This window comes from Fulmarus glacialis, unplaced genomic scaffold (genome assembly GCF_000690835.1).
Source record: "Fulmarus glacialis isolate BGI_N327 unplaced genomic scaffold, ASM69083v1 scaffold49363, whole genome shotgun sequence".
NCBI lineage: Eukaryota > Metazoa > Chordata > Aves > Procellariiformes > Procellariidae > Fulmarus > Fulmarus glacialis.
In genome coordinates, this window is record NW_009201946.1 from 1,083 (window position 1) to 17,860 (window position 16,778).

Below are 16,778 nucleotides of genomic sequence, written 5' to 3' on the forward strand. Positions count from 1 at the left end.
CACATTTTTATCATTACAAGTTATAAATTTCATAGGTAATTAATACATAGTCAGGTACTTCACTTTCCGAAATTCCAAGGAGCTACCACATCTGTATATTTCAGAAACAATGTTTGTTTAGATATTTAATTGTCCAAGATCTAAGTTGGCAATCTCTCTAATACACCCTGTAAAGAAAAAAAATGAGAGCAAGACTTCGTTATATATCACATTAGATGTCTACCTGACTTGTTACAGCAGCCGATTTTATTTGTGCTATAGATCGTGGTTGGCTGTGAGGCAACTTCTTGTGGGGACCTCCACTCTGTGATGCTGGAGTATACGAAGGATGCCAGGTAAATGAGAGCAGAATACATAGACCTAAAAAAAAAAAAAACCTAGAAAGCTTTTATTTATTAAAGCAATTACTTTGATATTCATCTTGTAACAGGATCTGAACAAAGCCCGTTTGCAAGCACTGGGATTTGTCTACATAACTCCCGTAAATTCTCTTTATAATTTGTCCCAGGTGTTGACAGATTCATGGCATTGAGCTTGCTGTTACAGTCATGAGTATGCTCCTGTTAAAAACGTGCTCGCAGAAAACCACATTCACAGGAAATTGTTGTCTTAGTATGATACAGGACTATATATTTAGGACCAAGCTGTAATGAAGTGGAGGTTACTTAATTCCGGTTTGGACTTTAACTGGCAAACAATTAATAACACTGTCTCCTGAGCTGCAGTATAGTAGCGCATTATAATTCGTAAAAGCGAAGGTATATTCTGTGCTCAAATGACTGTGGGTGAACATGGAGCAAATTCTGTCGGACTCTTTTCTGAACACTGTAAGAGAGAGACTAAGGAGCAGACTCCTAAATAAATCCTTCTGTCACACCAGCCCAGAGGAGCTCTGGGTTGGACTCTGCTGTCTGTACCACCACCAAGAGTTTCACAGCACTCAAACCTGGTGCTGGAAAGTCCTCCCTAGCTGCACTGCGTTTCAGCCTCTCACCTCTTGTCTATCTGTAGCTACAGAGCATGGAAACTATTGCTGACGGTCTCTTGGGTTTGTTTAGTAAGACAGGCAATGCCTATGACCCTTAGAAATTACCTGTTTCCCTTTCATTATTCTTTCAGTTGTTCTAAAACTTTTTTTTTTTGTTTCCTACAGGACAGACTCATGGCAGCTCGTCCAGACACACTGTCTTCCTTCCTCATCTAATAGCATCGGCTGCTCCCCATTTCAATTCCATGAAGCTACCATCTATAACTCTGTCAACAGCTCCATGTGGAGAAGAATAACTATCCAGCTGCCTGATCATGTCTCCTCCAGGTAGGTTACTGAAAGGTCAGGTCACTGTGGGCCTATAAAAAGTCAGCTGTCTTGCTGGCACTGTTCGCTTGGAACAACTGGCAAATTAAAAATGCTTCTTTATTGTTGGATTTAGATCTGATACATAATTAATGTTTTTCAGGAAGCTTTTTGTTAATAGAAGTGGCTACTGCCAATGACGTACAGCCACCCATTCAGGGTGGATCTTTCCAGTTATTGAAGTCACAACCCCTTCATACCACATTTTTCATTACATCTATTGCTGGCATATTTGAACATTGCTGTACAGATGTGTTTAATTGCTAGACGTCATAATATGGTGTTTGGATTTTGATATTTGCAGTGCAACTCAGTTCAGGTGGATTCAGAAGGGAGAGGAACTAGAGAAGCAAAGCTGGGCAATCGACCACGTGTACATCGGGGAATCGTGCCCTAAGCTCTGCAGCGGTCACGGATATTGCACGACTGGAGCCATTTGCATTTGTGATGAAGGATACCAAGGTTTAATTTCTTCAATTTCTTTCTTATACATCTGCTGCAGTCTAATCTAGCTCAAGATTAGACAAAGATAAAGACAGAGTGATGTAACATGTCTAAATTCATCACTGGAATGCTTGAGTAACAGCTTATAAATTAATAATTTGACAGAGCTGCAAATAACAGCTCTTCTCTCCCTCTGCTCTTTCTGGATTGAATCAGTAGTCTCTGCTGTCTGGCACTGCATGTAAAGCCCATTCAGCCTTCATTGAAGGCAGAACATGGCTACCTGCTTACCCAGAAATGGCTTCCACCCCTGTACTCCTTCCAAGGGTGCACCCACTCCCAGGGGATGTGTCCATGGGATCAGATGTTGGTGACTGGCCCCTGTGAGGGACTCAGTTCTGTGCCCCATCAGGACAGAGTGCTCTGCTCTAATCCTGCAATGCAGCTAAGCACATGCCTAATGGTACTGGAGTGCCCTCGTTAAATTATAAGTGCTTTGGGGGAGTGGAGCCAGTGTTTAATGTCTTCCAGGACATAGTCTCATAACTTCACAAGATCAGATCCCTCCCCTGTTTTAGACGCATTTCCCTTCAACTGGCAATTTGAGGTTTCTCATATTGGCATCCATGCAAAATAAGAGAAACTGTATTACAGTTCTTGAAGTTATACTGCTGTAAAAAATAAGACAGCCTCAATTTTCTAAAAATGAATGCTGTACAGCATTGTGCATATTATTAATGGATCTGCTGAAATATATTCAGCCTGTAGTCACACCGTATATTGGGCCACAACCTTGAATAGAATTACAATGAACTGTAACTCAATTTTCTCATTTTTGTGTGTTCTATAATTTCACCGTGTCATTTCTAGGTGATGACTGCTCTGTTTTTAGCCATGACCTCCCCAGTTATATTAAAGATAATTTTGAATCTGAAAGAGTCACTGAAATAAACTGGGAAACCATTCAGGGGGGAGTGATAGGGAATGGATGCGGACAGCTGGCACCCTACGCCCACGGAGATTCGCTGTATTTTAATGGATGTCAGATACGACAAGCTGTGACAAAGCCTCTGGATCTCACCCGAGCAAGGTAATACTTTGAGCCTAAAATGCTCTTTAGACAGCTCATGAGAAAGGAAACTCTTCATACTCTTCATATGTATGTGCAGTCATGTGGGCCAGTATTCATGAGGTTGGACTGACCTGGCTCTACCATGCAGTCAGATGTGGCTGGCAGATAAACATTAGGGTTGGCAAAATGCTCTGTGATTTCCATTTGGGAGATGGAGAGTGAGGAGGAAGCGATGTCAGATGAAAAGGTCAGATGTTTTCGTCATGCCCAACAGAGCACTGCCTACTAAGCCAGCACTGACAATGAAGCCGTTGGCAAAGACTGGACACCAGACTGCCTGGCCCAGTGCCTGATCTGATAAGACAAATCCTGTGTTTGTATGTGCCTCCACGACGGTCATGACTAAAGATGCTGTTAGTAATTACGGACTCATTTTCCCATTTCAGTTGTCAAATAGTATTATATTCACCTGGCAATGAACAGGCGTATCTTTTTTATCTATTGAGCCTCTTTGGCCATGGAAAAACAAATGCAACCAGCCTGTGCTGGCTCTTAACAGAGTGACAGCTTTCTGGACTGGTTTGTATTTAGTTGTCTAAAGCAAGATTAGAAATGGGATGAATTGGCAAATGGGCTAGATATAAATCAGGCTCTTCCTTTCTTATTCAAACACCCAGGTAGAATATGATATCTTTTACACGCTTTATTATATTCAACCTTTATTCTCCCTTTTTTAGCTTTTCATACACTCATTTGCATGTTTATATTGTTTATGTATCTCAGTTTTGTGCAGATATTTACACTGTAAAATTGGATCTATTGCCTCCAACTATATGGCAATATGTTATACATATTAAACTATTACTTTGAAAGGAGAGCTGTGTTTTAGAGATGTGAGAACAGTTTATTTTGCATGTTGAAAGTACTGATTCTTGAGGATGCTCAAAGTTTTAATAAGGTAACTGCAATAAACCAGGAAATGTTATTGTTCCTGTTTGAATACTTTTTGCATATTGAAAATACCTTTTCTCTCTGTCTTTTACAGCAAAATCATGTTTGTTTTGCAAATTGGAAGTATATCACAAACAGACAGTTGCAATACCAATCTGAGTGATCCTAACACTGTAGACAAGGCAGTGCTCCTCCAATACAGTGTAAATAATGGAATTACATGGCAAGTAATTGCACAGCATCAGCCAAAGGACTTTATACAAGCCCAAAGAGTGTCTTATAATGTTCCGCTGTGAGTACCCAGTCACATTTCATTACCTCTAAGTTCACAAGATGTATTTCTGCTAAGAAAGAATCTATCTTTGCATCACTGTGCAAGAAAAAAGGTTGATGAGAGGATAAACAAAGAAGAAAACTTAAGGGCAAGGCTGATTAAGAAATTCCAGCCTAGTGTTTATCAATATACTTGAAAGAAAAACAGAATACTTGTTTTAAAGATATGAGGGGGAAAAAAATTCCTCTTCATCTGTGTGCATTTTGCACCATTAAATGTTTTGCACGTACGGTGTGCTGATGTTCAGTGATGTAGAAATAACGCTTTGACTTTGCTCTCAGTTCCTGTTGGGGGGTAGACAGTGATGTGCAAACCACCAATAGTCTGGAGCTCTCACAGGCTCTTGGGTTTGTTACGACAGGGAGGCACGAATGAAAGGAGTCTTACTGCGCTGGTGGCAGCCCCGTCACAACGGAACAGGTCATGATCAGTGGGCTTTGGACCACGTAGAAGTCGTCCTGTGAGTATCAGCTTCACCTCATCCCACCCCATCTCAGAAAGCACTGAAATTCCTCCAGCATGGCATGAGTGTTAAGCTCAGTAAGAAATGTTGTGGCCCAAGGAAACCTTTGAGAACTAGTCTTTGCTAATGCTCTGCCCTGATTGCAACCGTCAGCAGTTAAGACGGCCACGAAATAAGTGCACAGCAGGGGTATGTGTTGTGCATCGTGGAAAAACACAGGAGGGAAAGCGGGGCTTTATCATCACCGGGTATTGGTGTGGTCCTGTAATGCAGCAATGCCTGCAAAATATATTGTGCTGGGACATAAGAAAGGATATTTCTGTTCAACACTGTGCTGCCATGTAAGGCTGATTTATATCCTTTCAAAGATACAAAAGACTCTGCTGTATTGCTCTTTGCACAAAGTAATGTTGTTGTGCCTCTGAAAAATTTGTGTTAGCAACTAATGCCTTATTCATTTCCTTTTTTTAGTAAGAAGGATACTGTTCAGAAACAGGGTTCACTATATCAGGTTCCTATGGTCTGAGCTCTATATTCATCCCCTTGTCAAGATTTTACCAAGTAAAGTGTCTGCACCCTTCTGATTCTCCCATTCTTGAGATGGGTTTCGCTGGCAGCTAACCCGTTTTTCCTGTGTTACGTCATGAAGAGATGACCTGCTTTTTCTCTAACAATTTAGTTCCAGTAGAAGTGAAATGCTAGTGGCTTCACGGGCGGGAACTCATCGCTGACAGTGGTTGGCAGAGAGAGGCGTGCCTGCTCCATAGATAGGTTCAAACATTCCTTTTATTGAACAATTTAAAAAACAGCAATGAAGAAATTAGGCTTGGATAACCTCCAGACTGTGTAATTATAACCATGAGGTTTCTGAATTAGCAGAGACACTGCAAGTAATGTTTTGTAACAGTAGCAAAGTGAATTATCTGATTGCTAGTTAGCCCTGTTCTTCTTTCCACTGAGAAGCACCAGCTTGCATGGCACTCATATCAACCCCAAACCAAATTGGTCCCAACACTGAGTAACTGTACACGCTCTGCTGCTTTTACACACCTTGCTGGGCTCTGCTTCCATAACATTAAGCTTAAAGCTTGAAGGAACAGAGGGACGGATGTGATTCCTGGCTTAGTTAATCAATGGCTGTCTGATGCTGCATCAGGAAAGATATGAAAGAGCATGAACATGCAGGAGGTTCAAGGTGTTTAGAAAACCACAGAAAAAGGAACCGGTAGTTCTGAAATATTCCCATGTATTTCTGCTTTGCAATTAAAAAAAAAAAAAAGGAAAAAATCAGATGGGGAAAAAAAAATAGAGCATAATACTATCCATCAATCAGAGCATTGAATTTGAGAGTATAAGTAGGAATAGGACAGATCTTTTAAAAGTGATTCTTAGGCTGAATTCTGGAGAACTTCCTTGACAAAGAGATCTGCCAGGTTTTAGACTAGACACACTAGTTGAGTGGTGACAAATCAGTCATATGAGATATGTTATACTAGAATGGAGACAGCAATAGAAATGCTATAGCAAGTAATCACACCTTGCCTAGAGAAGGAACCCGATGGGCAGACAGTGCCTTCTCCCTTCTCCTCTTTTTCTCCTGTTACAGAGCTTTAAGGCTCTTCTGAATATTGGCCAAAATATCAGGCTAGAGCGAGAGAGTTTCCATTCTGTTCAAGTGACACCTGGTACAACCCACAGAGGAAGACAGATTTCTCCCTTACCAAGCACTGTGAAATGCCGTGCCATGGCAGCTATTTCCCAAAGGCCAGATGTGGAGTTCCAGCCCCTGCTAACTACAACACGTGAGACATGCTGCTCTCAGGAAAGGCAGAATTACATGCTGTGGTGCATCTGGTTTATATGCCGGCATGTGCTCAGACCTGACAGGTGGTTTTGACCCCTCTGTTTTGCTTAAGTTCTATCTGCACCTTCCAATTCATCAAAACATTCTGTAGGCCTCTTAAATTTAATTTGCAAGTAACCCACAAAGGGTTAGATAAAGCCTTTGGAAGGCTTTCTGAAGGGAAGCACACTGTTGCTTGTCAATAGATACTCCCACCTGGGTTTTCCTTTAGCTCTGCTGTTTCACTCTGCCACCTCACACTGGCCCCTTTGCGCCCCAGCACTTCGCTTTCTTCACCTGTAAAATGATGAAGACACTCGGTCACCTCCCCGGAGTGCTTCCAGGCATACAGAAGGGAGCCTGGATCAGTCTGTTAGCAGTAAGCCTGGATGATCCTGCACACACCGGGGATTCATACCATGAACACTAGGGTTAGGACTTAGCTTTAATTCTTAGTATTCCTTCATTTTCCAATGAAGAGCACAGAAACTGGGGAGAGCAAGCCACCTCGCCCGGGCAGCTCTCCAGCGAGAGGCGAGGAGGCAGTGTCCCTCGGGTGCTCTGCCCCTCCATCGAGATTGCCAGAGAGCTCTGTGGGAGACAGCCACCCCAGGGCTCTCTGGCATGGCTGCAGAGAGGCATGGCCTGAACTAAAACCATTCACCACGGTGCTGGCATTACCTCTTCCCATTAATTCTATAGGGAGTCATTGGAGAGCCAGTAGGCTTCTGCCTGGCTTATTCATCCCAAAGCTGGGATACCTTAGGAATCTGTGCCTCCCGAATTGGAAGTAATTCCTGCTAGCAATCTGACCTTCTCTCAGAAAGCCATGAACATCCCTGGCTAAAGGACCTGTTGATGGTCCGTGTCTAACGCAGTCTGTGCTTGGTCCTCTTATAACCCTGCACTCCGTCACCCACCTGAACGAGACTCCATACACCTCTCTGGGCACCATCAAAATTATCCCCATCAAAATTATGGCCCTGGTTTAAGGCCTAGATTTTCATGTTTGTTTGTGATCTGTGTACCCACATTGCCGCAGCAGGCAAGCCTCTCGCCAGTGAGGTGTTACAGCAAGAAGCCGACCTATACTACAAGGTGTGGTTTGGGACGTAAAGAAATTCCTGGCTTTCCAAACACCTTGTCTTGTGTTTCCTCCACTACCCTGTGGGCTGACAAAGAATCCTGATAATGCCGTAGGTGTTGGCTTGGTTGCCTGCACCCCCAGGTGCACACCTAGGTGCTGTGCCAGCTTTTCCTCAGCCCCTGGGCAAGTGAGCCATGCTCTCCTTGAGCAGACTAAGGGCTGGAGTAAGAGGGCAAGCAGGGAAAGCACCTGCCTGCAGGCAGAGCTGCTCTGTAGGGAGGTAGCACAACCAAGGACTTTCTTGATTTTATTTCCCATCCAACAGGGGGGATGTCCCTGCTCCTCCTTACAGTGCTGATCCCAGGGAGAAACCTGTGAATACCTGCTTTCATGGCTCAACTCTTCTCAGCAATCCAAAGATTTGAAATTAATTCTGTCACCAGCCCAGCTGCCAAGTCGTAGCGCAGATACCGCTTACAGCTGATGCACAGCCAGGGTCATGACAGCCTGTTCAGTCTAACTGATTTCTGAGTCAAGGGCCATCATCCTCTTACCAGCAAACACATTTTCAGAATGCAGTTTCTTTGTTTCCTTTCTGCTCCCAAATAGTTTGCTGGGGGGAAAAAATTAACCTGCAGATAATACGTGCATGCAAAATACCCGACAGTGATAAGAAAGGCCAAAGACGGGTGCTTTTGTATGTTACTTAGAGTCATTCCACTTCTGAATGATTTGAATCACTCATTAAAAAGCAGTATGGTTAAGGCTGCAATGCAGCTGCAAATGGTGCTCAAACCGAGCACTTCTTTCGAACAGGTGAAATGCAATACCTGCTTTGAATACGTTATACATTTAATTGGTCTTGCCAACTAACCGCTCGCCAACTTATTTTAACAATGGCTGATGTCTATCCTGTGGTGGAGAGAGGATATTAGTTATGAAGTTGTCCAGTTTCTTTTAAAGCTAGTGCCGATTATTCCTCATTAGTGCAGCATTTTTTCTCTCCATTCGTAAAGAAAGCTTTGGGCACAACTCTCACAAGTGGCTCTTCTTAGGATGAAAGAGTATTTTATCCCAGACTTAAGAAAGAGTGCTTTTCGGTGCCCCTGTACTTCTGCCCTAAGAAGAGCCCATGTCCAACCCAGCATTTCATTTGCACATTGTTTTTTCTCGAAGCACAGCTCTCAGCCTGTCTGCTGCACAGACACCACGCACTTTTTTGCATGTGCATTTGGAACTGCCATTTCTTTGTGTACCGGGCAGGCCCTTACTGACCTCTTATAAACTCAATTCTGGTCAAAGGTATTGAGAAATAAAGGCCAATGATAAGCTGAACACAAAGGGTCTGATGTTGCTTTCTTTGCACCCCAAAACTCGTAATGTGATCCAAGGGAATTTGAGTTGTGCAAAGATTGCAAGAAATATTACTCCCACCTACTATTTTACGGTTAACTGTTGGATAACAGAACGAATCCCTCCATGGCCATCACTCCATGCTCTTCATTGTCAAGATATACTCACATTTTTGGCACAAATGATTTAGTGAGAACCTACATTGCATTTGGTGCAAAGAATGTTTATCTTATTTTGCAACATTAAAATACAAATTATATATTGTAGCTCTAACAAAGAGTGCTCATGTGGAAAAGCATTTTCATTTGCTTCATTTTTTTAGTAAAAAGCAATGATTTGAAAAATGCACTTAAATTCAAGTATCAACATATTTATAATAAAGAACAGAAATACTTCAAACATTAGGTAATTATCTGAATATTCACAACATTTATGCCAAATTTAATATGATGCAGTCTGTGCTTTTATGACATTTTTATGATGTTTCTAAAAAGTGCATGCTGAATTTTATAGTAAATAAAAATATAAACATTGATTTGAAATATCAGGAAATAATTTGTTCAATTTTTATTTTCAAAAGAGACGAAAAGTCCTATATTGCCTCTAAACCTCATCAGGGTTTTATGACTAATCACAGTGCTGCATGCATTGAAAGGCATTTTCTAACTTGTGTTGTATTTCATTGTTTGCTGTCATTGGTTTTACACTAGAATAAGGTAAGTACTTTCCCTGAATCAATATCAAACATATGTTGCTGTTACAGCTACAGTTCTTGCACAGTTTTGTCAATGATGGGTCAGTGGAAAATCATTTGTACTCTCTGAGATGTGCCACGTAGCTCCTGAGGGCCCTGATCCTGCAGCTCCCCCCCCAGTGAGCATTGGGGGAAGTTAAACTTAGTAGAAAATGTTCAGCAGCTCACCCTGTACCGCAGTGGGAATTTCACTGAGGCTGCGGTGAGAAGGGCTTTTCCTTCTCCTGCGGTGCAATGAGACCTGCCAATGGAGGGCATCCAGTGCGTTGCATGGGCAACCTCTCAGCTCCAAGGGGAAATTCCCCCTTTTTTCCATAATTAATGACCACAGAGCTGAAGCCACAGCCAGGTAGCGTATGACAGTGAATCTGCATGGTGGCATAGCCATGCATGGCCCTTAGACACAGAGCAAGTGGTCTCCCAGGTAGTTCTTTTGTTTCTTGTAATGCTGCTGGTTTTCGCTGTCACAGTTAATAGATACCGCTAACCAACATAGCTACTGAACTCTGGGGTCAAACCTTGACCTCACTGGAGCCAAAGAACATTTGTCATTGAGATGAGCCATCAGGACTTCAGTCAGAGCACACCACTTTTCTCATTATAGTACCCTCCTAACAAAGCATTTGTACTTCAGCCTCAAAATTTACCCCAAGCCTAGTCCCGAGCGGCATGCCATTGCTGTTTTCTAAGGCTTTGTTCATGTTATCCAATATCATATTCATTTTGTTATCCAAATATTTTTGTTTCTATTTGGTTCCTATTGTGCCTTGTCAATTAAAAATAAAAACACAGAAATAATGAACAACATTAGCATATACTGGGGATTTTTACCGCATATTTTTCATTCCATTTGTCTATGTTCTATTTTCATAAATTTTAAATTGCAGACTTGTAGTTCAAACTGCAATAGCCAGAATGCTCTATTAAAGACTAAAGACCCAGAGCAACTCCTTCTCATAAATTGCTTTATTGTAGGTATTTATTGAACATGCCCTAGACAGAATTTTGTTCTTCTATATTGGCTGCATATTGTTTTCATCTAAGTAGTATAATTCCAGTGACTTCACTGGACAGTTATTTGTAGGGTTTCCTACATAAATTGGAGCAGTATTATCTTCTATTTATTTTTTAATAATGCATTCAAAACTGTCAAACAGATTATGCAGTAGTTGCTCCTATTAATTGCTTTTTTGCTGTTTGCTCCATGAGCAATACACAGACAACTGTTTTGGATCTGTACTTTTCTGATTCACTGGTGGTTCAGTGAATGCACAGAAAAGGCAGAAGGCTCAGCAGATGCTGATAGTCCATTAAACACTTGCACTTGCAAAGCAGCCTCCAGGTTGCCACTGATATCCAAACAAAAGTTCCCTCCACACCCTCCACTATGGAAGGAGGGGTCTATTCCTAATATAGCTTGATGCTGTCTAGCACATTTTGGGTGCTCCAAACAAAAAACAACAGAAAAAATATGGTAAAGCCTTTTATCAGTCTGTAAAAATACAAATTAAATTTGTTATTAATAGTATTGAAAGCATTCTTAAATCCACCAAATGCAAGAAATGCATAAATACTCCTGTAAACTATATAATTCTTATTGTGATCGTATAAAGCACTATTGATCTCTATTATACAGTGCTTGCCTCCTACCAATATATAAAATTAATTCACAGAAATAAATATAGACCTATTCTCATCTTGTGGATACCAGACTATATATACTATACAATATAGTACGATACTATAATACACATGGTATACCTATTGACTTATAGCAAGAGTTAAAATCATGCCATTTTCTATAGCAGGCATGAAGTTTTTATTTATGAAGGGTTTTTGGCATCCAAACAGTAGTTGGAAAGCCCATCTCAGACATTGGAGAGAACAAGTTTGAACCATGTCAGTGCAAATAAAAAAAATAAGCATTTAGTTCTCAGGAATTTAGATTTCTCTTATTTTTCACACACTGCACTGCTCTGGTGTTCAGTGTAAGATAGGGAATATATGTTTTCTTTGTTTGTAACATCTTGATCATCTTATAAAATAACAAAACAGAAAATTAAAAAATAAGTAAATCTCTTGTAAGTTATTAGGTAACCCCTTCTTTGTTCCTTTTTTCAATTCTTTCTTTTCCTTTTTTTTTTCCCCCTTCCTTTGTTCACTGTTTTAAACGATGTTTTAAACATCATCAACTTTAAGGCCAGATAGAAAATGGTTAGGCATTTGAAGTGAAATACAGGCCAGGTATACCTGGCAATGTCCAAAATGGGTCCTGAAAATCTCTGCCGAGCTGTTGCTGAATGTGAGCAGACCAAAGGCAGCAGGGAGACAGGGGAACGTGAAGACCCCCAGGCCCAGAACTGCAGCTCAGCATGTGCCCTGGCTGCCAAGCCATGCCCAAGCTGAGGATCTCACAGCCAAGCTCAGTCCTAAATTTAACCAGGTCCAGAAACAGCAATTTTTTCAGCCAAACACATTGACAGGCTCTGTTTGGTCCCATGTACCTAGAGTAAGGCCACTTGGAGTTGGGTAGTGCTTTCTCCCAGGCCCCTGTCTCCTGTATTTTGGCTGCAGAGCAGTCTTCTCCCAGCAGAGAGGTGCTCCATCCTCACTTCATGGTTAGGATGCTCTCCTGAGAGGTGGGATATCACCTTGAAGACCCTGTGTCTAAGGAACCACTCACTATCCAGGCAATGGGAATTAAAGGGAAGGCAAGATTAAGACCTCCTTCAAGCCTCATGACCAATGGCAGCCACTTTCAGGAGCGCGTTCAGGGTCGTGATTTCCCTTCCGCCTTCCTCAGTGAGGCACTTGGCATTGCAGTGAGGGTGATGTTCCACAGAGATGAGTAGGGGACCAGAATAAAGACTGATCTTCTTTGCACTTGAGCAAAGTGGCATTAAAGTGGCATTAAAACTATATAGACTCACTGCTGTCACACTCTCACACAAAACTCTTACAAATTAGCACAGACCTTTTCACTTGCAGAAATCAGGACAAGTCAACCTTAAACATCAACCTGTCCCCTAATTGCCAAATGCTCTAGAGCACTGCCTTACTATGAGAGGACCAAAAGTTGTGCTGAGTCTAGATCTGTTTGCATTCATTGTCACCAGGAGCTGGATTTTGTTTCATTCTTGTATGCACATTCCAGTGGCAAAAAAAAAGAAGTGTCATTTTTCTGTAAAATTGGGTGAAAAAATTTGCAAAGCCTCAGAAAACTAGTTCGGAAGCAACTTGGAATTGCTTTGGGGTTTATATCCTAGATTTTGACACAACTGCTTTTATTCAATTTAGCCAATCACGTTCTAGATCAGCTGTTGAAAAGGGTGTTATTTTGTTATACAGATTTTTTTAGATGAAGTTATCATACTACAGCAAAAGCTATCTTTGCCTCTGGAGGATCATATGTATTTTGCAAAGCATGCAATTATTTCTTTTTCCTAAGGGCCACATTCACTAAAATTAAACTTATGCACTAGAGAGGAAAGTATGACTGATTACAGTACGAGTATTTACTTTTTACTCACAGAGAAAACTCACAAGTGAAAACCTGCCTTGCACCCACAAATGGGAGATTTGTTGACTGTAATGCTGACTGCAGACCTTTACTTCACAGATCACCTTTAAAATCTGATTGACTTCTTGGTTTGGAGGCTCCATTCGGTCCCTTGGAATAGAGACGCTCGGGCCAGGCATCCTTCTCCCACTTCAAGACACAGCTAGAAAGAACGAGGTCCTAAGTGGGCAGGGAGGATTAGGAGAGGGAGTCAGAAATTACCCTGAGACTGCACTGCGATTTTGCAGCTCCTTTCCCCTGGAGACCAAAAGAAAATTTGGCCACTCAGTCACCAGCAGTTCCTCCCGGGTGAAGCTCTTTACGCCTGTTGGAGTTGTCTTCGGGGTCTGCATGGTTAATGCTGTGCTCCGATCTCTTAAAGAAACTGCATCCTCTGACTGCATCTATGGGAGTATCTTGTATGCTATTTTTCCATGTGGAGAAAGGGGCTCTCAGGTGGCTCTAAAATCTAGAGTCTGGCTGCAGTATGTGATACAATTTTTATTTTTAAAAGCAGTACTCCAATCAAAAGGTCTTTCCCATACGCTGGGACTCTACAGTGCAGTGTGCACGAGTGACTGTCCTGCTTACAGCCACATCTTGGCTGCTCTATACAGCTGGCCAAGTGCTCTACAAGTAGTAGGTCTGAGAGGACACATTCTGTATCAGAACTACAGAATACCCAAACCTTTTTATTCTCATGTAATTCTGAACACAGTTTGGCTGTAGATTTATGTAGACCTGTATTTGTGTGTATGCACCGGGGGTATGGATATGTATGTAAAGGGACCAAGGCACAGCCAGACGAAGCTGTATGGCCGTTCTGCAGTCCCCTGCCACAGCAGAGGCAGTAGGATGCAGAGGCTCTGTGGTGCTGCACGTGCCGTTTTGTGCCATGAGTAGACTCACGAGGATGTACCACAGATGTTACAGCTCCATTTCCAAAGCTGCTGAAATTTGGAAACTGAAGGTGGGATCCGGCCCTTAGGAGTTAGATGGGTTTCAAGTACCGAAGTCCCAGACAGCCATCTTGTCCACTGCTGCCCTCTCATGGTTCTTTCTTCCCTCAACGGGAGAAGTAGAAACCTATGTTAGCGGGGATGGGTCTTGTCCTCCAGGTAGGTCCTCCGAACAAGTGTCCCTTCTTTAATTAGGCTGCAGTCAGGCTGCCTCTTGCCTGGTCTCCTCCCATGATGATGCTTATTTCCTATATCTTCCTTTAATTTTGGATGGAGATGTATAGGGGAGGGAAACGTTAAGTCTGCATAAAAGTGTTGCACTTCACTTCCTATATAGTAAAAGTGGAAGATAATGAAGTGGCGTAAAGCTTTTCTCCTGTTCTCAAGGTAAAGCAGTTAATAATCTAAGACAGAAGGATAACTAGAGTATAAAACCACGGTAGAGAAATGCCCTATATTGAGAGGGTATGAAGTGCATATAGCTTTAGTGAATCTGGTCCTAGGCAGCAGAAGTTTGCATTAGCTGAAAGCTCTTAACCTTACCCTACGATAATGAATTGTAAATAAAAGCAAAGTGGGACAGATTCTCAATTGCCTTGTACCTTGCTGTTGTACAAAGGGTGCAATACACAACACTATACATAGGGTTGAAAGGTCACGCAAGGAAAAAGAGGAATCTGTCCCACTAGCTCACTGCTCCGAAAGAGTTTAAACTCCATATAAAAACTGACACTCTTCTCTTTCTCCCTCCCACCCTTTGATTTTAACAGCACTCGCAAACAAAATTACATGATGAATTTTTCACGGCAACATGGGCTCAGGCATTTCTACAACAGAAGACGAAGGTCACTTAGACGATATCCATGAAGAAACGAGAAATTTATTTTTTTTCCTCCCAACATGTGATGTGTTGCTTTCCATTCTTTAAATCTAGCACCGTGTCTGGTATCAGGACTTTTCTGCAACTGGCTTGATGAATAACTGAAAGCCTTTCTCAAGACAGAGTGTACACCACTTTTTCGCACTGTGAACTAATGAGAAGTGACTTATTTTCTCATAGGTAAATGTTTTAATGTTGATGTGTCTGTGAAAATTGTGATCTGTTGTAATATCAGTTACAGTGGCAGTATTGGAAGTAAGCAACTAATTCTGTTTAACAGGAAAAAAAGTTTAAGCACAAAGACTTCAGATTTTATGTTTAAAAAAAACCTACATACTAAATACAGAATTTAACATTCTTTGTCACATAGGTATTTAAGTGCACTGTATTTCAGCTCTGTGTCATTTTATATGATTAAGTTATCATTGTTTGTCCTCTTTGTATTCTCTTCTACAACATGACACATTGGCACTGTATTTACTTGTTTTGTTGTTGTAATATTTTTGCTGCTGATTTTTGGGCTATTTACCTTCTGACAAAACGTATTAAAAAAAAAAAAAATCAAAGTACCTAATCAAGAAGATAATTGCAAAAGTAGTTGTAAAGGCGTTGATATCCTTTGGTCTTATTCTTTGATACTTTGATATGTCTGTTGGTTAGCATTGTTTTGTGGATAAAAAAGAATGCTTGACATTAAACTTTTTTCTACTAAGGAGTTGTGGATGAAACCCCAAACAGAAGTTCCCAATTCCCTGTCTAAATGTAGTCAGTTCTCTGCAACTGATTTACTTACAGTAACTGCCATTTGCTGTCTGTAGTAATGAAGTGATTTGTAAACAGTGAACGTTTCATCGTGTTCTCTTTGGTGTTTGTTTCTATTGCGGGTCCTGTTTGTATCTTCTGATAAAGTTGTATCTACACCAGCAACGTTATAATGCCCCTATAGCCCTAAACTGTCTATTATCACAAATAAAATGCTTCACTTTATGGTGAACCAAGCTAAAGATCCATGCTTCAATAAAAATAATGTCAACAAACAATTCTGATGTCAGACTTTTCAAGCCATGCGGGCTTTACATGAAATCATAAACCAAATTCTTTTACTAAATACCTAGATTCTAATGCAAACATCGATGGTATTTTTTAATATTTAGTACATCACACTTAACAGCACTTTGCAAATAACACAAACCAAGAGATCTTCCCAGTCCCACCTGTGGACATAACATGGTTGTTGGAACAGGTCCTGGTGCAAGGAACAAAGCAATGGAACGGGAACACAGAACAATACACACTCTCACTTGTCTTTATCTGCAAACCCAATATGCAATGTGCAAATCGGCATTTCTAAGCTCTGAGGACTACAGTGCAGCACACAAGGAACCTGGTTCAAAACAGAGAAAGCTGCTAATTCTTAGAATCATAGAATCGTTTAGGTTGGAAAAGACCTTTAAGATCATCAAGTCCAACCCTTAACCTAGCACTGCCAAGTCCCACTAAACCATGTCCCTAAGCACCACATCTACGCATCTTCTAAATACCTCCAAAGATGGTGACTCAACCACTTTCCTGGGCAGCCTGTTCCAATGCTTGACAACCCTTTTAGCGAGGAAATTTTTCCTAATGTCCAATCTAAACCTCCCCTGGCGCAACTTGAGGCCATTTCCTCTCGTTCTATCGCTTGTTACTTGGGAGAAGAGACCGACACCCACCTCACTACAACCT

At 41.5% G+C, this 16,778-nt stretch overlaps 1 protein-coding gene across 1 annotated transcript; it reads left to right on the plus strand.

Moving 5' to 3' along the window:
- Positions 1-261: 261 nt before the first annotated feature.
- On the plus strand, positions 262-16,090 carry LOC104074102 (reelin-like; the record flags this gene model as incomplete). Its single annotated transcript, XM_009574105.1, has 8 exons — positions 262-335; positions 1,154-1,315; positions 1,659-1,816; positions 2,669-2,888; positions 3,916-4,113; positions 4,517-4,615; positions 9,612-9,617; positions 14,944-16,090. Coding segments are annotated over 8 exons (1,014 nt in total), but the record flags the coding sequence as incomplete, so codon positions are not given.
- Between the last annotated feature and the right edge of the window lie 688 nt (positions 16,091-16,778).